Raw genomic sequence first — 27,379 nt, forward strand, 5'->3', positions numbered from 1 at the left:
TAGATAGATAGATGGATAGATAGATGGATAGATAGATAGATAGATTGATGGATAGATAGATGGATAGATAGATAGCTAGATTGATGGATAGATAGATGGATAGATAGATAGATAGATTGATGGATAGGTAGATTAGTACTTTATTGATCCCAATTTGGGAAATGTTTGTGTTGCAGCAGCATTAAAAACAAGGCAATGTACATAAGAGAAATAAAGACACTAGAAATAAACAGTCCAAAATATTTCTGAAATAGAAAGCAAACAACATAAAGCCCAATTGTTCCAAAATGCAGCCTCACAGAGCTGCTAGCATCTTAGTCTGTATAAGAGATACCGTGGCCTTTATTAAACAAGGACCACCATGCATAACAAAACACTTTTGTCTGAAAAGAAAAGAGGTGATTTACAAACAAAACAATAAACAAGTCAAATGTCCATCTTGTATCATCATACATGACTTTGAAACATCTGTAAACATGTCCAAAGAAACCAGTGGAACAATGTCTGTGTCTATGACCGAGTGTGAAGCGGCTGGGATGAGGATCAGCACCTCCAAATCTGAGGCCATGGTTCTCAGCAGGAAACCGACTGTCCACTCCAAGTAGGGAACGAGTCCTTACCCCAAGTGAAGGAGTTCAAGTATCTCGGGGTCTTGTTCTCGAGTGAGGGAACAATGGAGCGTGAGATGAGCCGGAGAGTCGGAGCAGCGGGAGCGGTACTGCAGTCGCTTTACCGCACCGTGTGACGAAAAGGGAGCTGAGCCGGAAGGCAAAGCTCTCTGTCTACCGGGCCGTGTTCGTTCCTACCCTCACCTTCGGTCATGAAGGATGGGTCATGACCGAAAGAACGAGATCGCGGATACAAGCGGCCGAGATGGGTTTCCTCCGCCGGGTGGCTGGCGTCTCCCTTAGGGATAAGGTGAGAAGTTCGGTCATCAGGGAGGGACTCGGAGTTGAGCCGCTCCTCCTTCGCGTCGAAAGGAGCCAGTTGAAGTGGTTCGGGCACCTAGTTAGGATGCCACCTGGGCGCCTCCCTAGGGAGGTGTTCCAGGCACGTCCAGCTGGGAAGAGACCAAGGGGTAGACCTAGGACCAGGTGGAGGGGTTATATCTCTTCGCTGGCCTGGGAGCGCCTTGGGACCCCCCAGTCAGAGCTGGTTGATGAGGGGAAAGGAACGTTTGGGGCTCTCTGCTGGAACTGATACCCCCGAGACCCGACCACGGATACGCGGGAGAAGATGGATGGATATGAAGTTATTGAGAGGTGACTCATCGTAGTGACATTTCCAGCAGACCTGAGTGACTGATTCCTCTGAAGTGGTCCATGAGTGCATGAGCCGAACATGAGTCAGAAAAATATATATCATATTTAGATGACTTTATTTTCCTGCAGTGTGATTCACTGGAGAGATATTTTCACCCAGAGCTCGAAATCCTACCCCAGGGGGTCCGCGGGGTCTTAGAGAGTATTAAAAGTTGATAAATCAATTTAGCGAAAATGAAGGCTATTCAAAAGTATTAAACGGCATTTTCCAAGGTTTTACATTTTGTAGCTTGTTTTCAGTAAGTATCTAAATGCTCCAAAGAGGTTGTATTCCACAGTCTGCCTGAATGTAGTCATGGCGTAGGTGTGTAGTGTGATTCTGTGTAGTTTATTATGGCATCCCGTTGGGTTTGACGTCATCTTAACAGGACATCGCGCGCTCACTGCTTGATAGCGCGAAGGTCCGTTTACGCCGGTTGCTAAGCAACATCGTTATGGGGAAATGCAAGTCTGCGTCCAAATGGTTGGAAGATAAGGAGGAAGGACAATCAATACTATAGTCAATGTGAGGTAAAGTGTGTTGCCAAGGTAACCGGTTAGAACTCCAAGTGGCGATGAGGTCTTAAAATGTATGGAAAGGGTCTTTAAAAAGGTATTACATTTGACCTCAGGATTCCTGCATATACCCTGTCTGTACTAACTATTGCGTCTGCATTTTGATTGAATGAAAAGCATAGTTAAATATTAAATTAGAGCAGGGGGGGGGGTTCTCCTCACCAGAAGCAGTAGTTGATGTCATGATGAGTCTCTCAGAGTGACTTCATCTCCCCCCGCTGATCAGGGATTAAACAGCTTCTGTTACAGCGGAGAGACTCTCACTCTGACTCACCTGAGCCCTGAAAACAACAGGCGGGAGATAATGGGAGTCACACCACAGAGGCAGATAATGGGAGTGACAGCACAGAGGAAGATAATGGGAGTCACACCACAGGGGCAGATAATGGGAGTGACAGCACAGAGGAAGATAATGGGAGTCACACCCTGTTTAATGGCTGAAAAACCCAGGCGGAAGGGTGGTCAAATCCTTTAAATCAGGGGTGTCAAACTCAATTTCATCGCGGGCCATATTACAATTATTTAAGTGTTTACTCAAAACCGGCCTTAAGACCCTCTTCTTTCGGCAGGCCTTCCAATAAACTTTGAGCATGGTACACCTGGAGTACTGCCATTTTTATCGCTATCTCCGACTTTTATTTTTGTACTCTATTTTATATTTCATATTTTATTTTTTTATTTCTTATTATTATTACAATTATTTGTTTAATTTCTCAAAGTGTATCAGTATCCCTTGTTGTGAAGCACTTCGAGATTTGTCTTGGCAGATGAGAAGCGCTATATAAATTAAATATATTATTATTATTATTACTCGCATCATTCAAACAAGACTCGCTGGCAAGGGGGCTACAACTACAACAAGATGAACATATTTGACCGTGATTTAATTGTAATACACGTTTCAAAATGACGCCGAAGTAACAACACACTGATACCGGTTAGTAAAAACCATGAATTAATGCTTTGACGAGTCTGCAGACAGACGGCAGAGAAACACCTTTTAAAATGCGTGTTTTCTGAATGGAGATCGGCTAAGCTAACGTTATATATGCTCCGACCGTCCACACTCACAACAACGGCCTACAGACATAAATAAACCAGCGACTGTATTCTCCATGACACAGGCAGTCTGTGGTTTGTACTTGTTTCACTTGTGTCTAGTTTCTGAACAGATATGAGGAGCTGTGAGCTCTGAGTGCTAACAGCTAACGGCTGATGTTTTCTAGTTCAACGTCAGTGACAGCAGGCTGAGATCCTCACCGCTGATTGGCTACCGCGAGCAATTTCACGCTTGAGTTGAAAACATTTTACTCGAGCGTTTGTCGCGGCCCCCCCAAACATCGCATCGCGTCCGGTGTGAACGCAGCATAGAGGTTGCCCCTTGGTTATTCTTTACATATATAACCATTGCTTTTGGTGCATGACATATAGATGATTATAAATAAACTATTAAATAATACTATATGCATTTTATTAAGGCCTTTAATGTGTTTCATTATAATGTCTTTGCTCCGCTGTATTCACTATATTCCCCTCCTGTGATGGAAACTTGTGTCATACTAAGGGAGCTTTTAAAGTTCACCATCTGTTCTTCTTTTACAAGCTGTTTCAGGCAGCAGCAATAACCTACATGAGTGGTGAATGGGGTTAGAGCTATCAGTGTCGTAAGCTTAGGGTGTCGTCCTTTTGTGAAGTGTAGACGTTTCTCCATTTGCTAGAAGACGTGTTTGAAAGCATCCTATGTATAGTATGATTATCTTTTCTGTTTGTCTCAGCCCCTCGTCTTCTATTCTTGGTGTGAATACGTGGATTTATTACATAGTTGAATACTCGATTCTGATTGGTCAATTCAGAACACGTGACACGTTGTTAATCCAGAACAGAAAGGCCGTTTCTCAATCGCGAGGATGCTGGCTTGGTAGTCGCGTACTTCCAAGTCACTTCCTTCAGAAACGAAGCCAGTATGCTTCCAAGCCACGGCTTCGGAAAACGAAGAAGAATGGAACAGGCTAACAAGTGTGCCACTCTCTCTAACGGTTTCAACATAAACTGTACCGAAAATAAATACCTCACGATGTCTATCTAATTATGAACTTGCTTTACTTTCTCGAAACACATGTTTGGTGATAACAAAGTAACATATTTACCAACACATGTTCTACGCCACTATACTTACATTTAAATGTGTGCTGCGTCGGTTCCGCCATTCTCCGCAAGGGTTTTTGAAATTGGTCCGTGCGCAAAGCATTGTGGGGATTTGAAGGACGCGAAGTCTACCCATGTGCAGACTCGAAAATTCCCCCAAACCAAGGACCGGCCTCGGTGGAATTCCAAGTATGCTGGAGATTGGAACAGTCCTTCGGCGGCACTCGATGACGTAGCATCCTTGAAATATTGGCTTGGAAGCCAGTTTCCTTCGAGATTGAGAAACGGCCACAGACCGCTGTCAAGGATTTATTGACCGTTGTTAAGGACGCTTACATCTGCAGAAAAAAGATCGGTCGATTTAACTGCATACAGTTTGGCCGAAAATGCAGTTTGCTTTTCAAACTGGGACAAGAAAACAGCGGAGAAGTAACGGGCAGAAACCCTCCTTTTTACGCAGCGGTCCAGACATAGACATCAAAAGGCGACACATATTCAGTTGCCAGTTCCTTTGGCATTAGGGCAGGGATATCTAGATACTTCCCAAGGTTTGACATAATGAATTGTGCTACTTTTAAAGCAAGCAGCGATGTTTTCAAATCTATAATCAAAAACGCTATCGAAGCACTTCCTTCCGTTGCTACGTTAATTCAAACGGTAACAACGGACTATTTTTCATTATCCCTCACATAAGACCCTCTGAAGACCTTTTGTACTTGCAGACTGCTTGACTCTGTACCGATTGACCTTCTCGCAAGAATAAAAAGACCTTCTTATTCCAAGAATCTTCATTTCAGTATAACGGGAAGGTTTCCTCACCATTTTATTTTTATTTAGTACGTTTCCACCACACTCCCTATCAATCCCCTTCGTAAACGTGTTCCTGAAGAGTTAACAGCCAGAGTCACAGCGGGGGAAAGAGAACAAGTTCATGTGTGATTGGGAGGATGAAAGGGAAGGACGCGGAAAGGGAAAGTTGTGCAAGAGGGTGAAGGAGGAGAGGCCGAGAGAGAGAGCTCTGAGCCTGAGGTGATTCTGTGTTTCTCCTCCATTAGGGACCAGAAAGCTGAGGTTACGTCAGCAGGAAACACACTGCCTCTATAACTCTCTCACTTCTTCATCCTCTCTGAGTGTAGATGTATGGATACCACTTTACAATAAGACTGTAAAGGATTCATAAAGGGTTTATAATTAGGTTGTAAACACTTTCTTAATCATTAAGAACCATTTAAAAACCAGTTCTAACATAGTTTTCATACATCAACACAGGCTCACTATTTGGCAAGATGACTAAGCCTTATATTGGCTACTTAGCGAGATTCAACTCAACAGATACCAAGGATGCTGGCTGATGAAGGAGACGAAGTAAGCTAGGTAGCCAATATGAGACTTAGCAGTACAGATACATGTGGGCTCACTATTTGGCAAGATGACTAAGCCTGATATTGGCTACTTAGCGAGAGTCAACTCAACGGATATCAAGGATGTTGGATGATGAAGGAGACGAAGTAAGCTAGGTAGCCAATATGAGACTTAGCAGTACAGATACATGTGGGTTCACTATTTGGCAAGATGACTAAGCCTGATATTGGCTACTTAGCGAGAGTCAACTCAACAGATACCAAGGATGCTGGCTGATGAAGGAGACGAAGTAAGCTAGGTAGCCAATATGAGACTTAGCAGTACAGATACATGTGGGCTCACTATTTGGCAAGATGACTAAGCCTTATATTGGCTACTTAGCGAGAATCAACTCAACAGATACCAAGGATGCTGGCTGATGAAGGAGACGAAGTAAGCTAGGTAGCCAATATGAGACTTAGCAGTACAGATACATGTGGGCTCACTATTTGGCAAGATGACTAAGCCTTATATTGGCTACTTAGCGAGAGTCAACTCAACAGATACCAAGGATGCTGGCTGATGAAGGAGACGAAGTAAGCTAGGTAGCCAATATGAGACTTAGCAGTACAGATACATGTGGGTTCACTATTTGGCAAGATGACTAAGCCTTATATTGGCTACTTAGCGAGAGTCAACTCAACAGATATCAAGGATGCTGGCTGATGAAGGAGACGAAGTAAGCTAAGTAGCCAATATAAGACTTAGCAGTACAGATACATGTGGGTTCACTATTTGGCAAGATGACTAAGCCTTATATTGGCTACTTAGCGAGAGTCAACTCAACAGATACCAAGGATGCTGGCTGATGAAGGAGACGAAGTAAGCTAGGTAGCCAATATGAGACTTAGCAGTACAGATACATGTGGGTTCACTATTTGGCAAGATGACTAAGCCTGATATTGGCTACTTAGCGAGAGTCAATTCAACAGATACCAAGGATGCTGGATGATGAAGGAGACAAAGTAAGCTAGGTAGCCAATATGAGACTTAGCAGTACAGATACATGTGGGTTCACTATTTGGCAAGATGACTAAGCCTTATATTGGCTACTTAGCGAGAGTCAACTCAACAGATATCAAGGATGCTGGCTGATGAAGGAGACTAAGTAAGCTAGGTAGCCAATATGAGACTTAGCAGTACAGATACATGTGGGCTCACTATTTGGCAAGATGACTAAGCCTGATATTGGCTACTTAGCGAGAGTCAACTCAACAGATACCAAGGATGCTGGCTGATGAAGGAGACGAAGTAAGCTAGGTAGCCAATATGAGACTTAGCAGTACAGATACATGTGGGCTCACTATTTGGCAAGATGACTAAGCCTGATATTGGCTACTTAGCGAGAGTCAACTCAACAGATACCAAGGATGCTGGCTGATGAAGGAGACGAAGTAAGCTAGGTAGCCAATATAAGACTTAGCAGTACAGATACATGTGGGCTCACTATTTGGCAAGATGACTAAGCCTGATATTGGCTACTTAGCGAGAGTCAACTCAACAGATACCAAGGATGCTGGCTGATGAAGGAGACGAAGTAAGCTAGGTAGCCAATATGAGACTTAGCAGTACAGATACATGTGGGTTCACTATTTGGCAAGATGACTAAGCCTTATATTGGCTACTTAGCGAGAGTCAACTCAACAGATACCAAGGATGCTGGCTGATGAAGGAGACGAAGTAAGCTAGGTAGCCAATATGAGACTTAGCAGTACAGATACATGTGGGCTCACTATTTGGCAAGATGACTAAGCCTGATATTGGCTACTTAGCGAGAGTCAACTCAACAGATATCAAGGATGCTGGCTGATGAAGGAGACGAAGTAAGCTAGGTAGCCAATATGAGACTTAGCAGTACAGATACATGTGGGTTCACTATTTGGCCAGATGACTAAGCCTGATATTGGCTACTTAGCGAGAGTCAACTCAACAGATACCAAGGATGCTGGCTGATGAAGGAGACGAAGTAAGCTAGGTAGCCAATATGAGACTTAGCAGTACAGATACATGTGGGTTCACTATTTGGCAAGATGACTAAGCCTGATATTGGCTACTTAGCGAGAGTCAACTCAACAGATACCAAGGATGCTGGCTGATGAAGGAGACGAAGTAAGCTAGGTAGCCAATATGAGACTTAGCAGTACAGATACATGTGGGTTCACTATTTGGCAAGATGACTAAGCCTGATATTGGCTACTTAGCGAGAGGTAACTCAACAGATACCAAGGATGCTGGCTGATGAAGGAGACGAAGTAAGCTAGGTAGCCAATATGAGACTTAGCAGTACAGATACATGTGGGTTCACTATTTGGCAAGATGACTAAGCCTTATATTGGCTACTTAGCGAGAGTCAACTCAACAGATACCAAGGATGCTGGCTGATGAAGGAGACGAAGTAAGCTAAGTAGCCAATATGAGACTTAGCAGTACAGATACATGTGGGTTCACTATTTGGCAAGATGACTAAGCCTTATATTGGCTACTTAGCGAGAGTCAACTCAACAGATACCAAGGATGCTGGATGATGAAGGAGAGCTAGGTAGCCAATATGAGACTTAGCAGTACAGATACATGTGGGTTCACTATTTGGCAAGATGACTAAGCCTGATATGTGACCTGCTCTATCGAAATCAGTCGCATTGACCTGAAGACACATTTTGAGTTATACACTGTTGGAAAGAGGAGACTCCTGGCTTTCTAATGATATCAGGATTGTTGTTGTTCTCCAAATATTTAGCGAAATATGTCACATTATATAATGACCGTCATCGTTTTGAGAAAAAGGCCTTCAAAGTTTCCTCTTCATTGGAATCCATCGATCTGATTGGTTATTAGCAAATGATCAAAATAGTACGGAGGGAAGATATTTTGGTTTGGATTACTGGTCTGGGGGAAGCTTGCGTGTGTGTGTGTACGTATATGTGTGTGTGTGTGTGAGTGTGTTTGTGTATTTTTGCGTTTGTGTGTATCGTGTTTGTTTCGCGGGGAAAACACTCACGAGAAACACCGGCTGTTGTTACGCCTGCTGTGACGTCAAGTTACTCCGTTCTGCGGCTTGTAATTATGCCGAAGCTTCAAAGTTGTATTTATCGTGTGATTTTGGAAATAAAAGTTTCATATTCTGAAAGCTAAGACTTTGTTTATTTAAAATCAAACAAAACACCCGAACTCCGAAAAACTATTTTTTTACGCAAATCCACGTTTATTTTGAAATGAGCCGTTGCGACTTCCGACTGATTTCGATAGAGCGGGTCGCATATTGACTACTTGGCGAGAATCAACTCGGTGAACAACAGATACCAAGGATGGGTAGGAGACGAAGTAAGCTAGGCAGCCATTGTAAGGCTTAGCAGTACAGATAAATGTGGGCTCACTATTTGGCAAGCAACCGGTCACTGTTGCCCTGTTTATCTCATGTCTTATAAAAGCTTATTCATGATTTATAAAGTGTTCACAACCTAATTAATAATGAATTACAAACTATTCGTGAACCCTTTATACGGGTAGTCTTATTGTAACGTGGAAACGTTTGTTCGACACAGAGATTATTTTCTGCAATTATCCAAAAGCCAATGGAGAAATCCCATTTAGCTTTTCAATACTAACTTCCAGGTCAGCCTCCAACAACACGTCATCTCTTCACCGCGCTATTAAGTGAGAACATGATTAGCTTCCAGTAAAGCCTTCCCTCGCCTCTATGAGTAACTCTTATTCTGTTTGATCCTCCTCGGTGTTCCTCTAACAGGAAACACTTCTGAGGACTCAGGCTTCTCTGCAGCACTTAATGTTCCCGTGTTTGATAGATATCGCTTCTGTCAGCTGTGAAGTTCCCCAAACTGAGACAGAGGAGTAGAGACTACTACATAAGATAAGAGATAAGATGGAACTTTATTTATCCCCAGAGCTGGGAAGCAGTGGAGTACAAATACTTCGTTACTGCACTTAAGTACATGTTTCTGCTATCAGTACTTTACTCCACTACGACGTTTTACTTTGACTTCTTACATGTTGAACACAAATACCTGTACTTTCTACTTCTTACATGTTGAACACAAATACCTGTACTTTCTACTTCTTACATGTTGAACACAAATACCTGTACTTTCTACTTCTTACTTGTTGAACACAAATACCTGTACTTTCTACTTCTTACATGTTGAACTCAAATACCTGTACTTTCTACTTCTTACATGTTGAACTCAAATACCTGTACTTTCTACTTCTTACATGTTGAACTCAAATACCTGTACTTTCTACTTCTTACATGTTGAACACAAATACCTGTACTTTCTACTTCTCACATGTTGAACTCAAATACCTGTACTTTCTACTTCTTACATGTTGAACTCAAATACCTGTACTTTCTACTTCTTACATGTTGAACTCAAATACCTGTACTTTCTACTTCTTACATGTTGAACACAAATACCTTGTCATGTTGCCGTTGTTCAGCATGGAAACATTAATTAGCTAACAATGACATTATTGTTCTATTAATATAAAGGGAGGTCAGGTACTCTTTAAAACAGCTGCTAGTTATGGGTACTTTTTACTGAAGTACATTTCAAAGCCTTTACTTTCACTTGAGTAAAGAAGTTTAGTCAGTACTTTCACCAGAGTATTTTTAAACACGAGTATCTGATCTACTCGAGTAAAGGATGTGTGTACTAAGGCGACGCGAGGCAAGGCAAGGCAGTAAAAGATAATAAAAGAAAAATGAAAGACATTAAGAAAATGGCATTTAAAATCAGTCATTAAAAAGAAAATCTAATAAAATAAACATTAAAAGTTACAGTGCCGTCTAAGATATGAATAGTTCAATTATTTCGGTTCTTGATTTCTAATTTATTCACAGAACCTCTCTTTGGAAATCCGAACATTTCCGTCCCGATTGTTAAATTAGGGTGCACTAGCCCCCTACCCTGCGTTCCATAACAAAGTCTTTAAGGGTTACCTGAACACTATTTTTCACCCGTCGGTGCTGTGATACTTGTTCCTCAGTACAAATCACCCAAAAACTGATCGTAAACCCTGGCTACGACGGATATCCCAAATATCCTACTTTCGAGCAGTCCCTCTCATAAATGTCATGGAGTTTAATTACGTTTAACTTTAAACAATTTAGCATTGAAAGCCTTCTTTATTTTTACCCTTCATTCCATCTTCATGTTCTTGTAATTTATTTAGAACATTAGCATCATAGTGGTCGTGAGAACAACAACTGGATGATAATAATTGAACCGAGTGGTGGAGAGACAGCGGTGAAAGGGTCGGAGCGTGGCGAGCGTTTCTCCTGGTAATGTGTTGTAGGCCAGAGGAGGATTTTGACATTTAACACAACGCTGGGTGCAGGAGATGTGATGGAGCCTCAGGGTTTCATCCTGAACACTTTGGCTTCCGTCCTGGCCTTTTACGGTTACAGTTACTCACTAGAAGGTCTGATAGGAATCAATATAACTGTCTTTATCTCGTACATACACTCTGATGTCATCCAGTGCTGGAGTTTAAACGGTTATTGGATTAATTACGTATTTATTGAAACACTTTAATTGTCTTCTCCATGATGTTTGTGTGTAGAGACACTACATACTGATATACACCTGAACATCAGCAGGAGAGGACTCTTTAAAGTAGAGACACTACATACTGATATACACCTGGACATCAGCAGGAGAGGACTCTATAAAGTAGAGACACTACATACTGATATACACCTGAACATCAGCAAGAGAGGACTCTTTAAAGTAGAGACACTACATACTGATATACACCTGAACATCAGCAGGAGAGGACTCTTTAAAGTAGAGACACTACATACTGATATACACCTGAACATCAGCAGGAGAGGACTCTTTAAAGTAGAGACACTACATACTGATATACACCTGAACATCAGCAGGAGAGGACTCTTTAAAGTAGAGACACTACATACTGATATACACCTGAACATCAGCAGGAGAGGACTCTTTAAGGTAGAGACACTACATACTGATATACACCTGAACATCGGCAGGAGAGGACTCTTTAAAGTAGAGACACTACATACTGATATACACCTGAACATCAGCAGGAGAGGACTCTTTAAAGTAGAGACACTACACACTGATATACACCTGAACATCAGCAGGAGAGGACTCTTTAAAGTAGAGACACTACATACTGATATACACCTGAACATCAGCAGGAGAGGACTCTTTAAAGTAGAGACACTACACACTGATATACACCTGAACATCAGCAGGAGAGGACTCTTTAAAGTAGAGACACTACATACTGATATACACCTGAACATCAGCAGGAGAGGACTCTTTAAAGTAGAGACACTACATACTGATATACACCTGAACATCAGCAGGAGAGGACTCTTTAAAGTAGAGACACTACACACTGATATACACCTGAACATCAGCAGGAGAGGACTCTTTAAAGTAGAGACACTACACACTGATATACACCTGAACATCAGCAGGAGAGGACTCTTTAAAGTAGAGACACTACATACTGATATACACCTGAACATCAGCAGGAGAGGACTCTTTAAAGTAGAGACTCTACATACTGATATACACCTGAACATCAGCAGGAGAGGACTCATTAAAGTAGAGACACTACATACTGATATACACCTGAACATCGGCAGGAGAGGACTCTTTAAAGTAGAGACACTACATACTGATATACACCTGAACATCGGCAGGAGAGGACTCTTTAAAGTAGAGACACTACATACTGATATACACCTGAACATCAGCAGGAGAGGACTCTTTAAAGTAGAGACACTACACACTGATATACACCTGAACATCAGCAGGAGAGGACTCTTTAAAGTAGAGACACTACATACTGATATACACCTGAACATCAGCAGGAGAGGACTCTTTAAAGTAGAGACTCTACATACTGATATACACCTGAACATCGGCAGGAGAGGACTCTTTAAAGTAGAGACACTACATACTGATATACACCTGAACATCGGCAGGAGAGGACTCTTTAAAGTAGAGACACTACATACTGATATACACCTGAACATCGGCAGGAGAGGACTCTTTAAAGTAGAGACACTACATACTGATATACACCTGAACATCAGCAGGAGAGGACTCTTTAAAGTAGAGACACTACACACTGATATACACCTGAACATCAGCAGGAGAGGACTCTTTAAAGTAGAGACACTACATACTGATATACACCTGAACATCAGCAGGAGAGGACTCTTAAAGTAGAGACACTACACACTGATATACACCTGAACATCAGCAGGAGAGGACTCTTTAAAGTAGAGACACTACATACTGATATACACCTGAACATCAGCAGGAGAGGACTCTTTAAAGTAGAGACACTACATACTGATATACACCTGAACATCAGCAGGAGAGGACTCTTTAAAGTAGAGACACTACACACTGATATACACCCGAACATCAGCAGGAGAGGACTCTTTAAAGTAGAGACACTACACACTGATATACACCCGAACATCAGCAGGAGAGGACTCTTTAAAGTAGAGACACTACATACTGATATACACCTGAACATCAGCAGGAGAGGACTCTTTAAAGTAGAGACTCTACATACTGATATACACCTGAACATCAGCAGGAGAGGACTCTTTAAAGTAGAGACACTACATACTGATATACACCTAAACATCAGCAGGAGAGGACTCTTTAAAGTAGAGACACTACATACTGATATACACCTGAACATCAGCAGGAGAGGACTCTTTAAAGTAGAGACACTACATACTGATATACACCTGAACATCAGCAGGAGAGGACTCTTTAAAGTAGAGACACTACATACTGATATACACCTGAACATCAGCAGGAGAGGACTCTTTAAAGTAGAGACACTACATACTGATATATACCTGAACATCAGCAGGAGAGGACTCTTTAAAGTAGAGACACTACATGCTGATATACACCTGAACATCAGCAGGAGAGGACTCTTTAAAGTAGAGACACTACATGCTGATATACACCTGAACATCAGCAGGAGAGGACTCTTTAAAGTAGAGACACTACATACTGATATACACCTGAACATTAGCAGGAGAGGACTCTTTAAAGTAGAGACACTACATACTGATATACACCTGAACATCAGCAGGAGAGGACTCTTTAAAGTAGAGACACTACATACTGATATACACCTGAACATCAGCAGGAGAGGACTCTTTAAAGTAGAGACACTACATACTGATAAACACCTGAACATCAGCAGGAGAGGACTCTTTAAAGTAGAGACACTACATACTGATATACACCTGCACATCAGCAGGAGAGGACTCTTTAAAGTAGAGACACTACATACTGATATACACCTGAACATCAGCAGGAGAGGACTCTTTAAAGTAGAGACACTACATACTGATATACACCTGAACATCAGCAGGAGAGGACTCTTTAAAGTAGAGACACTACATACTGATATACACCTGAACATCAGCAGGAGAGGACTCTTTAAAGTAGAGACACTACATACTGATATACACCTGCACATCAGCAGGAGAGGACTCTTTAAAGTAGAGACACTACATACTGATATACACCTGCACATCAGCAGGAGAGGACTCTTTAAAGTAGAGACACTTAATAGATGATGTCAGAGTATTTCTCTTCCTGCCTCACACTGCATAGCAACAAGCCGTCATGTGACCACTCCCTCTCGCACCCCCCTCCAGGGTCATAGACGTCAAATTAAAATCTCCTCTGGCTTTTTGTCCCGGGAAAAAGTGCTTCGGTGTTTTTAATGCTGTTATAAAACGTAACCACAGATATGAGAGGGAAAATGCTTACATCAGGAAATGGAAGTGAAAAAGCATTGTTTGTTTCTGACGGGGTTGCTTTCATGTTTTCCCACCAACATTTATTTATTCATTTATTCCCTGCTGCGCCGACTTGACGATTCTCCTCTTTGAAGTCCCTTTTCGTTCTCATTTGTCCTTCTGTTTCCCCCGTCCCTCCCCCTGTAGGCCTCACGTCTACTTCCTGTTTCCCTGTGTATAACACGGCGTCATACCTGTGTCCTCAGCTGCGAGTAATATTCCCCCGTGAGCTGTGTTTGTGCAGTGTGAATATATGTGTGTTGGAAAAGGAAACTGGGTCATGTTTACCTTGCGTTTGGAGGTGATGAGCAACACTTTCAACTTGCCCTTGTTATTCTCTTTGTCTTCCTTTTGAATTGGCAGTCACTACAGCTGCACAATTAATAGAAATGTTAACAATATCGCATTATGGAGTAGTGCAATAACCAAATAACAGGATGCTAAATCTTTGTTACAAGCTGAATATGTGTTAAAATACAAATTTGAATAAAGTATTGTGGAGCTGCAAAGAAATCTCAGGCTATCAATAGCCGTACTTTTCCGTACTTAATGCCAGCACTCGGTACCCCCATGGAACTAAGTACAGATCGCGTTCACACCGGAATAAGTCCCTGAGGGAAGATTACGCAAATGAAGCCGCTGACGTCACTTCTTCTTCTTCTGCTGCTTTGGGTTTACTGGTAGGCTACAAACCACTTCACGGCGTATACTGCCGCCCGAAAGTCCCCGGAGTTGGGGACTGGCTTCAGTAGAAGCTGCTGGGACTCCCAGCAGCTTCTACTGAAGCCTTCCGAGTGAATCGCCAGAACGCCGACACCTCCTCATCTCCACCGCTCCCATGTTTTCTTTTATGTTCCCATAAGTTAGTCTCTCTCCGTTGGTGCGCGGGGCTAATGCTAATAATGCTAATGCCAGCAAATACAATGGCGGCTTCACAAAACTTTTCCGAGTTTTACGGGCCGTGGTTTGCAATTCGCCCAGCCAATAGAAATTGGTACTTTTTTCTCCCCAGGAAAGTACCACCTCTCTAGCAGGCACTAACTATTTGGGGGTAAAAGTTCCCGGCACTAAGTACTCTTTTTGATGTGAGCGCAAAATAAGGGGTACGAAACGGAAAAAGTACGGGGGGATGTACTCCGGTGTGAACGCGCCTAATCATATTGAATAGACTTAAAACACATTTTGATATATTTTTCACTGATAGATGGAATAAAATGCAAAATGATCACTTCCTCCTATATCATAATCGCTATATCAGTCACAATAAGTTATTTTTACAAAATTGTGCAGCGCTACCAATCACCCCGAAGCCTTTACTTCCCCCTTATCTCTCCACACACCTCTTCCCTTATCCTCCACACCTCCATCCCTCTCTCCAGCCCCTCGGCGACAGCATTTACAATCCAGATTTACTGAGTGCTAAGAGTGCTTCTCTCCCTCCCTTACACCGCTCTCTGTTGATCTTGAATGACAATCGAGTACAAAACAGGCCCCGGGTGGGCAAAGTTTTAACATTTGGACTGACTTTGTAAAGTAAATAGAGAAGTGCAGGAATGAGTCAGCATGTAAGCATTTCCATGTCCCTTGTCTGGGAAGGCAATGGTTTTTTGAATGTGTTTTTGGTTGTTATAGCATGAAGTAAGGTCTGAGGTCAACACAAGCTGAAGAGATTTTTATTAGGGATCGACCGATATGGCTTTTTCAAGGCCGATACCGATTATTAGTAATCAAGGAGACCGATAACCGATATTTGGTACCGATATACATTTACAGTAAAATCAGAAAATGTTGGTGTCAAAATGTAGAATAACAGAACTTCTTCGAAATGCCTTTTTATGTTTAACGAACTTTTCAACATCTTAACACTCGTTTCCTCTCTGTGACCCTGAGTAAAGTAAATTAAGTTAAAAATAAAAACTACTAAAACTTGTTCTGAACTTCTGATATTTGAGTCTCACTCATTTAGCAGTCCCAATTCAGCAGCACCAGATTGTGGTGCAGAGTTGCTGCGAGGCTCCACTAGCAGCCGTCACAGCCCCAGTCGTCCCAGCGCGTCAGTTTCTCCGCTGCGAGACGCTACCCACCCCCCCGGTCCCTTTGCAACTGGGAAACTGATAGAATTGGATTATAAAATCGTGGTGTTTTTGCAACTTCAGCATAGGGGATTGGGATGTTTATTGAACTTCGGCTTTCAACTGATTGACATTCGAAACACCGCTCACTGCTGCTGCTTGCCTCTGTCTGTGTCTGCGTTGTTCACACCTGCCTGTAATCTGAGAAGGTCCCGCCTCTCTGGCTGGCTGCAGCCCGGAAAATCTTCAGTGTTGATTGACACTTCAGTAATAGCCTATCAGATAGCGCTGTGGGCGGGACATTGCTCGTGAACAGTGGTGACTGCAGCCAGAGAAACGGCCGCATCAGAGCCAAAGTTGTATCGGCAATTTGATTTAAAAAAAAGGCCGATACCGATAATCTGTCAAATGCGAAATATCGGCCTCGATAATCGGCCAGGCCGATAATCGGTCGACCCTTGATCTTTATTCTATGACATAAAATACATCAGTGAATACCCCACAAAAACTGGGGATGCAAACAAGTGTCTAAATGAGACGACTAAACGTCATCAACGTTAGCCACCTTTAGCTTAGCGGTGGTGACGTGAAGTCATGTGGCCGTGCTGTAGTTCCTTTATAGCCCAACATTAGCCACCTTTAGCTTAGCGGTGGTGACGTGAAGTCATGTGACCGTGCTGTAGTTCCTTTATAGCCCAACATTAGCCACCTTTAGCTTAGCGGTGGTGACGTGAAGTCATGTGACCGTGCTGTAGTTCCTTTATAGCCCAACATTAGCCTCCTTTAGCTTAGCGGTGGTGACGTGAAGTCATGTGACCGTGCTGTAGTTCCTTTATAGCCCAACATTAGCCACCTTTAGCTTAGCGGTGGTGACGTGAAGTCATGTGACCGTGCTGTAGTTCCTTTATAGCCCAACATTAGTCGCTTTTAGCTGTATCCTGCTGAACAAAACGTGTATCACAAAAACTATTGTTTGACAAAGAGATCGTTTTCTGCAAAAATCACATGGATAAATCCCATTGATTTTGTTGAGGAAGCCCTTTTAAATGCTAACCTCCAGGTCAGCCTACAAAAATATGTCACCACTAAACCACTCTTTACATGTCCGTTTAGCATCTTTGTGTTTATCCATGTCCTGTCGGCATTCAGGGAAATTCAAGGCCAAGCTCTGAGTGTATTTTGTGTTTACAGCCGGCCTCCATTGATTTCCTGCAGCGTGAGATTCCATTAACCTTAAGCTCCGTGTGTTTCTGAAGTAATGAACGCAGTGAAGCTGCTCTCATTGAAGGCGTCAGCTCAGGGTTACAGTGAGATTACTGCAGCTTCAGATGAAAAAGGTTTAATGTTAAAGAAAAATGTCAGGTTATAATTGATCCGGCTTAATCAGTGTGAAATGGCACAACAGCAGTTATTGGCCCTGCCGGTTAAATCCAACCTATTGGCTGATGTGATCAATACCCGTAAGGCTGGTTATTGATCTGATCGATCGGGACATCCTGTGTGCGGTTATATTAATGAAAACAGATAGATGAGATACGGCTGGCTCTGTCTTTATGTAATTTTTTACATTAGCGTCAGGCCAGGCGTGGTATCAATCCAATCAGCTGTCACCATTATTTTTAATACGTTTTCACCATTTGTTTGCTCTGTGCAGGGTAAAGCTTGACTGATGTGGGTCATTATTTGATTTGATGTTAAGCATATGGTTATATTTCGTATATGTGGCATATAAACAGCTGTATGAAACCATTTAATTCAGAAAAATCACATTTGTTTACATATACATGTAAGGCAAAGATAGCAGCTTATATTCACACCTCTATGATACAGGAATGGAAATGTATGATTTTTTTTTGTATTCCCTGATGACAACTTGTCAGGATGGCTCAGTGTACATCGGTTAAGATGGCAGGTGTTAACACACACACACACACACACACACACACACACACACACACACACACACACACACACACACACACACGTCCACATCTATAAGAACAGTGTGGGATTTAACTTTAAGCTACAAAGGAACTATAGCACGGTCACATGACTTCACGTCACCACCGCTAAGCTAAAGGTGGCTAATGTTGGGCTATAAAGGAACTACAGCACGGTCACATGACTTCACGTCACCACCGCTAAGCTAAAGGTGGCTAACGTTGGGCTATAAAGGAACTACAGCACGGTCACATGACTTCACCTCACCACCGCTAAGCTAAAGGTGGCTAATGTTGGGCTATAAAGGAACTACAGCACGGTCACATGACTTCACGTCGCCACCGCTAAGCTAAAGGCGGCTAATGTTGGACTAAAAAGGAACTACAGCTAAAAAAGTACTAAAATGCTGACTAATTTTCGGATTTAGAACTCATTCCTGCTTCATTGAATGTGATTCAACTGTTCTTTGTTGTGATGGGGAGAGGAAGATCTTCACTCCACTAAGTGCACTTTTCAAATTGTTCTGTGTCGTAAAAATCCTTGAAAAGCAGAACACATGTTAATATAAGAGGTTTTGGTAAAAAGATGAGCAGTGCGTGTCTTCATGTTGATCCAATCTCACGTCTCGTGTGTGTGTGTGTGTGTGTGTGTGTGTGTGTGTGTGTGTGTGTGTGTGTGTGTGTGTGTGTGTGTGTGTGTGTGTGTAAAAAAAAAATCTCTTTATATTTCAGTGGAGATGAGACGGTGCTGTTTGCATCTCGTTTGTTACCGGCTGTTTTTATTTGCCCCTCACCACCCTGGACACCAAAGCCTGAGGCATTTTAACAGCATCTCATTAAATTGCACTTATGCAGCGTTCAAAATGCAAAAATAAGATCGCATAGATGAGATACAAAAAGCCTGCTCAATTGACTACATAATGGTGTGTGAGTCAGATACAGTAATATTGGGTGTGAATCAGTGTTGAGTCCACAGGCAGATCGGAGGTGGGTCAGTGACTGCTGTTCAGCTTTTAAACCCTATTGTGCTTTTTGGGGTTTTCCGTCGTGTTAAATTGGTATTTGTGCATTTAAATGGTCTGGAGAGGATCCAGAGCTTAGTGACATCATTTTGTAACGCTTGGCTTCAATTGGCTAGCGCTCCAACACATTGTACGTGATAGGACTCTTTAAAATAGAGAGACTACATACTGATATACACCTGAACATCAGCAGGAGAGGACTATTTAAAGTAGAGACACTACATACTGATATACACCTGAACATCAGCAGGAGAGGACTCTTTAAAGTAGACACTACATACTGATATGAACCTGAACATCTGCAGGAGAGGACTCTTTAAAGTAGAGACACTACATACTGATATACACCTGAACATCAGCAGGAGAGGACTCTTTAAAGTAGAGACACTACATACTGATATACACCTGAACATCAGCAGGAGAGGACTCTTTAAAGTAGAGACACTACATACTGATATCAACCTGAACATCAGCAGGAGAGGACTCTTTAAAATAGAGACGCTACATACTGATATACACCTGAACATCAGCTGGAGAGGACTCTTTAAAGTAGACACTACATACTGATATGAACCTGAACATCTGCAGGAGAGGACTCTTTAAAGTAGAGACACTACATACTGATATACACCTGAACATCAGCAGGAGAGGACTCTTTCAAGTAGAGACACTACATACTGATATACACCTGAACATCAGCAGGAGAGGACTCTTTAAAGTAGACACTACATACTGATATGAACCTGAACATCTGCAGGAGAGGACTCTTTAAAGTAGAGACACTACATACTGATATACACCTGAACATCAGCAGGAGAGGACTCTTTAAAGTAGAGACACTACATACTGATATACACCTGAACATCAGCAGGAGAGGACTCTTTAAAGTAGAGACACTACATACTGATATCAACCTGAACATCAGCAGGAGAGGACTCTTTAAAGTAGAGACGCTACATACTGATATACACCTGAACATCAGCTGGAGAGGACTCTTTAAAGTAGACACTACATACTGATATGAACCTGGACATCTGCAGGAGAGGACTCTTTAAAGTAGAGACACTACATACTGATATACACCTGAACATCAGCAGGAGAGGACTCTTTAAAGTAGAGACACTACATACTGATATACACCTGAACATCAGCAGGAGAGGACTCTTTAAAGTAGAGACACTACATACTGATATACACCTGAACATCAGCAGGAGAGGACTCTTTAAAGTAGAGACACTACATACTGATATACACCTGAACATCAGCAGGAGAGGACTCTTTAAAGGAGAGACACGACATACTGATATACACCTGAACATCAGCAGGAGAGGACTCTTTAAAGTAGAGACACTACATACTGATATACACCTGAACATCAGCAGGAGAGGACTCTTTAAAGTAGACACTACATACTGATATACACCTGAACATCAGCAGGAGAGGACTCTTTAAAGTAGACACTACATACTGATATACACCTGAACATCAGCAGGAGAGGACTCTTTAAAGTAGACACTACATACTGATATACACCTGATCATCAGCAGGAGAGGACTCTTTAAAGTAGACACTACATACTGATATACACCTGAACATCAGCAGGAGAGGACTCTTTAAAGTAGAGACACTACATACTGATATACACCTGAACATCAGCAGGAGAGGACTCTTTAAAGTAGAGACACTACATACTGATATACACCTGAACATCAGCAGAGAGGACTCTTTAAAGTAGAGACACTACATACTGATATACACCTGAACATCAGCAGGAGAGGACTCTTTAAAGTAGAGACACTACATACTGATATACACCTGAACACCAGCAGGAGAGGACTCTTTAAAGTAGACACTACATACTGATATACACCTGATCATCAGCAGGAGAGGACTCTTTAAAGTAGAGACACTACATACTGATATACACCTGAACATCAGCAGGAGAGGACTCTTTAAAGTAGAGACACTACATACTGATATACACCTGATCATCAGCAGGAGAGGACTCTTTAAAGTAGACACTACATACTGATATACACCTGAACATCAGCAGGAGAGGACTCTTTAAAGTAGAGACACTACATACTGATATACACCTGAACATCAGCAGGAGAGGACTCTTTAAAGTAGAGACACTACATACTGATATACACCTGAACATCAGCAGGAGAGGACTCTTTAAAGTAGAGACACTAAATACTGATATACACCTGAACATCAGCAGAGAGGACTCTTTAAAGTAGAGACACTACATACTGATATACACCTGAACATCAGCAGGAGAGGACTCTTTAAAGTAGAGACACTACATACTGATATACACCTGAACATCAGCAGAGAGGACTCTTTAAAGTAGAGACACTACATACTGATATACACCTGAACATCAGCTGGAGAGGACTCTTTAAAGTAGAGACACTACATACTAATATCAACCTGAACATGGGCCTCTTTAACACATAATTAACTGAGGCTATGGAAGATGGATGTTTCCTTTTTACCATCCATCCTATCATTTCTCGCTTGTCTCGCTTGTCGCTTGTCGCCTCTACTTCCTCCCTCTCCTCTCATTCCACGCTCTCTCTCTCCTCGTTCATCATCTCGGCTGAGAGGAGGCAGACGGGGATGAATGACTGAGGAAATTGAATTCCTCTTATCACCGCGGTGCTCCTGCAGTGAGCCGTGAATGTGCACGTCTGCTTCGTCCACAGCTGCCTCTGCACACAGACACGGCACACAAACACCGCTCTGCTGTGGATACCTGTGATTACGTTGACATGCATCTCTCTGTCTTTTTCTCTTCCAGCTGCAGAACGAGCAACCGGAAGAGTCTGATCCTGACCACCACCTCCCCCACGCTGCCTCGCCCTCACTCCCCTCTCCCCCTCCCCGGACACCTCGGTACGTGGAGCATCACCTCCAAGCTGTGACCTTTTAGCTATTCAATTACTGAGTTATAGATAGATAGAATATAATAGACAGAATAGAAATAGATAGAATAGAATAGATAGAATAGAATAGATAGAATAGATAGATAGAAATAGATAGAATAGACAGAATAGAAATAGATAGAATAGATAGATAGAATAGAAATAAATAGATAGAAATAGATAGAATAGAATAGACAGAATATAAATAGATAGAATATAATATATAGATAGAATAGAAATAGATAGAATAGAATATATAGATAGAAATATATAGAATATAATAGAATAGATAGAATAGATAGAATAGAAATAGATAGAATATAATAGATAGAATAGATAGATATAAATAGATAGAATATAATAGAATAGATGGAATAGATAGAATAGAATAGACAAAATAGATAGATAGAATATAATAGATAGATATAAATAGATAGAATATAATAGAATAGATAGAATAGAATAGACAGAATAGATAGATAGAATAGAAATAGATAGAATAGAATAGATAGATAGAATAGAATAGACAGAATAGACAGAATAGAAATAGATAGAATAGACAGAATAGATAGATAGAATAGAAATAGATAGAATAGAATAGATAGAATATAATAGAATAGATAGAAATGAAAATATAGATACGAAAGGCTAACTTTAAGTTTGATTCTAAAAGATTGAGTGGAAAAATATATAATTTTTCTTAGAATGACAACCTGTTTCAAGTTTGTACGGAAGAGAATTAGAGCCACAAGTCAAAAATATTTTTAGTTCTGAGTAAAGTTCTTAAAGTAAGAATGTCTCCAAATTCTGAGATTTTCCCCCAAAAATAGAATTAATTATTTCTCAAAATTCAGATTGTTTTGCTCATAATTCTGAGAAGAAAAAAATCTGAAGTTTGAGAGAAAATAATTGAGTTTTTCTTATTATAATTTCTAATAAAAGTAAATCGCCCTTTGGAAGTCCACCGCCTCCAAAGATGCTAAAAGGCAGCCCCTCGCTCAGGTTTTCTCTAGAGCTTTGAAATTTGAAATGTATATCTAACATGTTCAGACGCACAAAAAAGCCTCTTGGAAGCCTGTCCTAAAACCAACCGGACGATGGCCATTTTGAATTTGATGTGCAACTTTAGGATTGCATTTTTCATTATGAAAAAAGCCCCTCATCAAATCTCTCAGCCCATCAATCAAAACACCCACATTACTGTCCAAAAGAACCAGGACACATGAAAAGCTTTGCCCTCCAAGCATTCATCAGTCAAACAATCAATGCTAGGCCTTCAGTTCACAACAGTTTCACAGCCCCCCCCCCCCCCAAACCCCTACCTATGATTATGGAAAGTCACACTGTTGTATTGAACCATTGAAGGTCTACTCTAAACTGTGCTTTGAATTAAACTTCTGGATTAATCTTCTCAAATCTCTCCACGTGTGTCTTGCTCTCTCTCGTGTCTCATCCTCTGTGTTACGTCTTTTTGTCCCAACAGGAAGCAGCCCTCTGGACAGCCCTCGAAACTTCTCCCCCAGCAACCCTGCACACTTCTCCTTCGCCTCTTCCAGAAGGTGACTGCTTTATTTCACTGCTGTAATGAGGTGGTTAGGACAGTTAGTCAACGATACCGAGTGTGAAGTAAGGAGGGATCTTATTTAAGGTTTTATTGCAACACAATGTGGAAACCGATGAGCAGGACGGACGCATTTTCGTAAGACAGAAGTTAGCATCGCAAGGGCTCCCTTAGAGAAACAAACATTGACTAGACGAGGGAAACTGAATCGATAAATGCGAATACGTAGCAATATTTAGACGGATGCTTTCATTGTCAGTTAGCAGCGGTGTGGTTAATATTTTCAGGTTTTTACAATGCCCTTTTAGAGAACATTAAGTCATATATTTGATTAAAGTTGACTGATAATTCATTAGTTTTCCTAAAATCTGATGTATTTACATTAAAACACTCCTTTGACACTTTTACTTTGCAAAGTACGCACAACCAAAATAAATCTGTAAAAGCCTAATTTCCAACTGTTTTCTGTGCTCCAACAATATTTGTCTATTCACCGTTTCCTCGTTGGTGCGGCACTTGAACCCTCCACACGAAGCAAAGTGAGACGAAGTGGGGTTCAGTCGTTTTTTTTATTTGCTTATATGTGTTTAGTTTATTTGTTTAAAGTGTCGTGGTCAGTCCCCATCGATCAACTGCCACAAATAACTGTAAATGGAGCAGCTTTAGCCAGCATGCTCATTTCCAGCTGTTGTCCCCGGCCAGATGATAATAGACACCTTTTTAAAATCACATCAACAGCATTAGTTGTAAAGACAAGTGGATAGAGGCGAAAAGATACAAGAGAACAATGAAATGGAAACACCACACGTTACTACGTACATGTCACATATTAGCACATCACTATCACACAACAGAAACCAGGCGTCTCAACATGTATCGCACACGCCATATCCAGGTCCTCAGTGAAGCATGTTTTTATTAAGTGAGCTTTAAAGGTGCTATATGTATGTACACTGAACAAAAATATAAATGCAACACTTTTGTTTTCGCTCCCATTTTTCATGAGATGAACTCAAAGATCTAAAACATTTTCTATAAACACAAAATAACCATTTCTCTCAAATATTGTTCAGAAATCTGAAAGAATCTGTGATCGTGAGCACTTCTCCTTTGCGAGATAATCCATCCCACCTCACAGGGGTGGCATATCAAGATGCTGATTAGACAGCATGATTATTGCACAGGTGTGCCTTAGGCTGGCCACCATAAAAGGCCACTCTGAAACGTGCAGTTTTGCTTTATTGGGGGGGTCTGGGGGGGTCCGAAAACCAGTCAGTATCTCGTGTGAGGGGTAGGGGTAGGGTAATGTTGTGAATCGAGTGGCCCATGGTGGTGGTGGGGTTATGGTATGGGCAGGCGTATGTTATGGACGACGAACACAGGCCACTCGATTCACAACATTACCCTAACCCTACCCCTACCCCTCACACCAGATGCTGCCTGGTTTTCAGACCCCCCCAATAAAGCAAAACTGCACGTTTCAGAGTGGCCTTTTATGGTGGCCAGCCTAAGGCCCACCTGTGCAATAATCATGCTGTCCAATCAGTATCTTGATATGCCACACCTGAGGTGGGATGGATTATCTCGGAAAAGGAGAAGTGCTCACTATCACAGACTTTTTCAGATTTGTGAACAATATTTGAGAGAAATGGTTATTTTGTGTTTATAGAAAATGTTTTAGATCTTTGAGTTCATCTCATGAAAAATGGGAGAAAAACAAAAGTGTTGCGTTTATATTTTTGTTCAGTGTACGTCTTTGATTTGAGTGGGTAGAGAGTTCCAGCTGTGTATCACCATGATGGAGAATGGTAGCTGACCTAAAGTACTCTTCCTGAATGGGATGGGTGTTAACTCCCACTTGTTTGTGTGCCTGGGCGGTGGGACAGAAAGTGAGACAGACGAGAGGAGACAGGCGGAAGTGAAGTCGGTGTGAGACACGCAGAGAATAAGTGAGCATCAGAGAGGAGGTGTTGTTGTGGTCGAGGTCTCTCACATCCTGGACAGCCGGCTCCTGCAGCTCCTCACGGGGAAACGCGCTGACTCGTGTTCAACGGGCTTTACGCTCACTGTGTGTCTGTGTTTACTCAAGCTGCTCTGCTGACACGGTGTGTTCCTGTGTGTGTGTGTGTGTGTGTGTGTGTGTGTGTGTGTGTGTGTGTGTGTGTGTGTGTGTGTGTGTGTGTGTGTGTGTGTGTGTGTGTGTGTGTGTGTGTGTGTGTGTGTGTGTGTGTGTGTGTGTGTGTGTGTGTGTGTATACTGTTGGACATGAAAGTGCATCTGTTCCTATGAGGTGAACATTTGAGTTGTATAGTAACTGGGAATGCTCAAAAAATGTATGAACATTATCAAAATGAATCCTTCTGTCAACCCAATACTCAAACTCGAGGCCCGGGGGCCAAATCAGGCCCATGGTGGATTTAATTTCGGCCCGCAGGATAATTTCTAATTCCTGTTAGATCTGGCCCGCCGGTATATTGCACCTTCCCTCCATCCTGAGGGTCTCCTCCGCTCAGAGCCGGACCCCAAACATTGATGACCTTGCTCCCGAGATGAGACGCCAAGTGTCTGAGCTAGCATCCCAGAGCAGCACACTGAGTTCAATGGATGCTTCCTTCTGCACTTTCTCTCTCACGACAACAGGGCATGTTTGTTTCTCTCTGAGGGGAATAGTTTTGTTGAAGCTGTTGTTGGCCTGTGGGGAAATGTACTCATAAGAAATGAGCTGCAGATCGAGCCATGAGAAATGAATGCACCTGATTATTTAATGTTTAATGTTTTTATAGGCAATAATGTAAGCTTAGTTAGTTCCAGGTTTAATATGTGCAATAAGTTCATTTCAATACGTTCTGCAATAAACATTGAACCAGTCCGGCCCTCGACGTGTACCCATTTTTTAATTTTGGCCCACTGTGTGTGTGAGTTTGACACCCCTGGTACTTCATATGTTTTGTTTGTAAAAGCTACATTTGGGAAGTAACTAGTGATTAGTTTTCATATAAATGTAGTAAAAAGTACAATATTTCCTTTTGAGACTCTGAGTAGAGTACAAGTATAAGATTGCACTGAAAAAGAATAGTCAAATGAAGTACAAGTACCTCACATGTTTACTTAAGTCCAGTGCTTGAATAAGCATACAGTCTAGTATGAATGCATAAGCAACAACCTTCACTGCCACGGGCTCTTTAGGCAGAGGGGTGTGAAACGGACCAATCAGACCTCTCTCTCCCCTCAGTGTTTAGATCGTAAATCCCCCGTCTTCATTATCAAAACGTCTGTCACTGTGCGATCGAGGCACCCAGAATGAGTTATCATCCCTTTGAGAAAAGCCCCTGGGACAAATGTTATAAGTCAATGGTCTGCTGACAGTCATATTTCATGTGCAGCTGAAATAGAGATGTGTCTAATGTTTTCATATTAAAGTGAATCCAAGAAAGCCAAGCTAATATGTTCTGGATTTAATGGCAACGTGTGTGCATTAGTTTAAAGTGTTGTTATATTTGTGTTTTCTGCAGAGCGGACGGACGGCGGTGGTCTTTAGCGTCTTTGCCTTCCTCTGGATATGGCACCAACACTCCCAGCTCAACGGTAAATA

General features: G+C 41.9%; 1 protein-coding gene across 1 annotated transcript in view; it reads left to right on the forward strand.

Moving 5' to 3' along the window:
• The window catches only part of mast1b (microtubule associated serine/threonine kinase 1b), a 92,776-nt gene that overhangs the window by 23,201 nt on the left and 42,196 nt on the right, over nucleotides 1-27,379 (forward strand). Inside the window, exons 3-5 of the mRNA XM_034090136.2 lie at nucleotides 22,103-22,197; nucleotides 23,710-23,785; nucleotides 27,300-27,372. Coding sequence (XP_033946027.2) covers nucleotides 22,103-22,197; nucleotides 23,710-23,785; nucleotides 27,300-27,372 — 244 coding nt within the window. The remainder of the gene's footprint in view (nucleotides 1-22,102; nucleotides 22,198-23,709; nucleotides 23,786-27,299; nucleotides 27,373-27,379) is intronic.

This window comes from Pseudochaenichthys georgianus, chromosome 8 (assembly GCF_902827115.2).
Source record: "Pseudochaenichthys georgianus chromosome 8, fPseGeo1.2, whole genome shotgun sequence".
NCBI lineage: Eukaryota > Metazoa > Chordata > Actinopteri > Perciformes > Channichthyidae > Pseudochaenichthys > Pseudochaenichthys georgianus.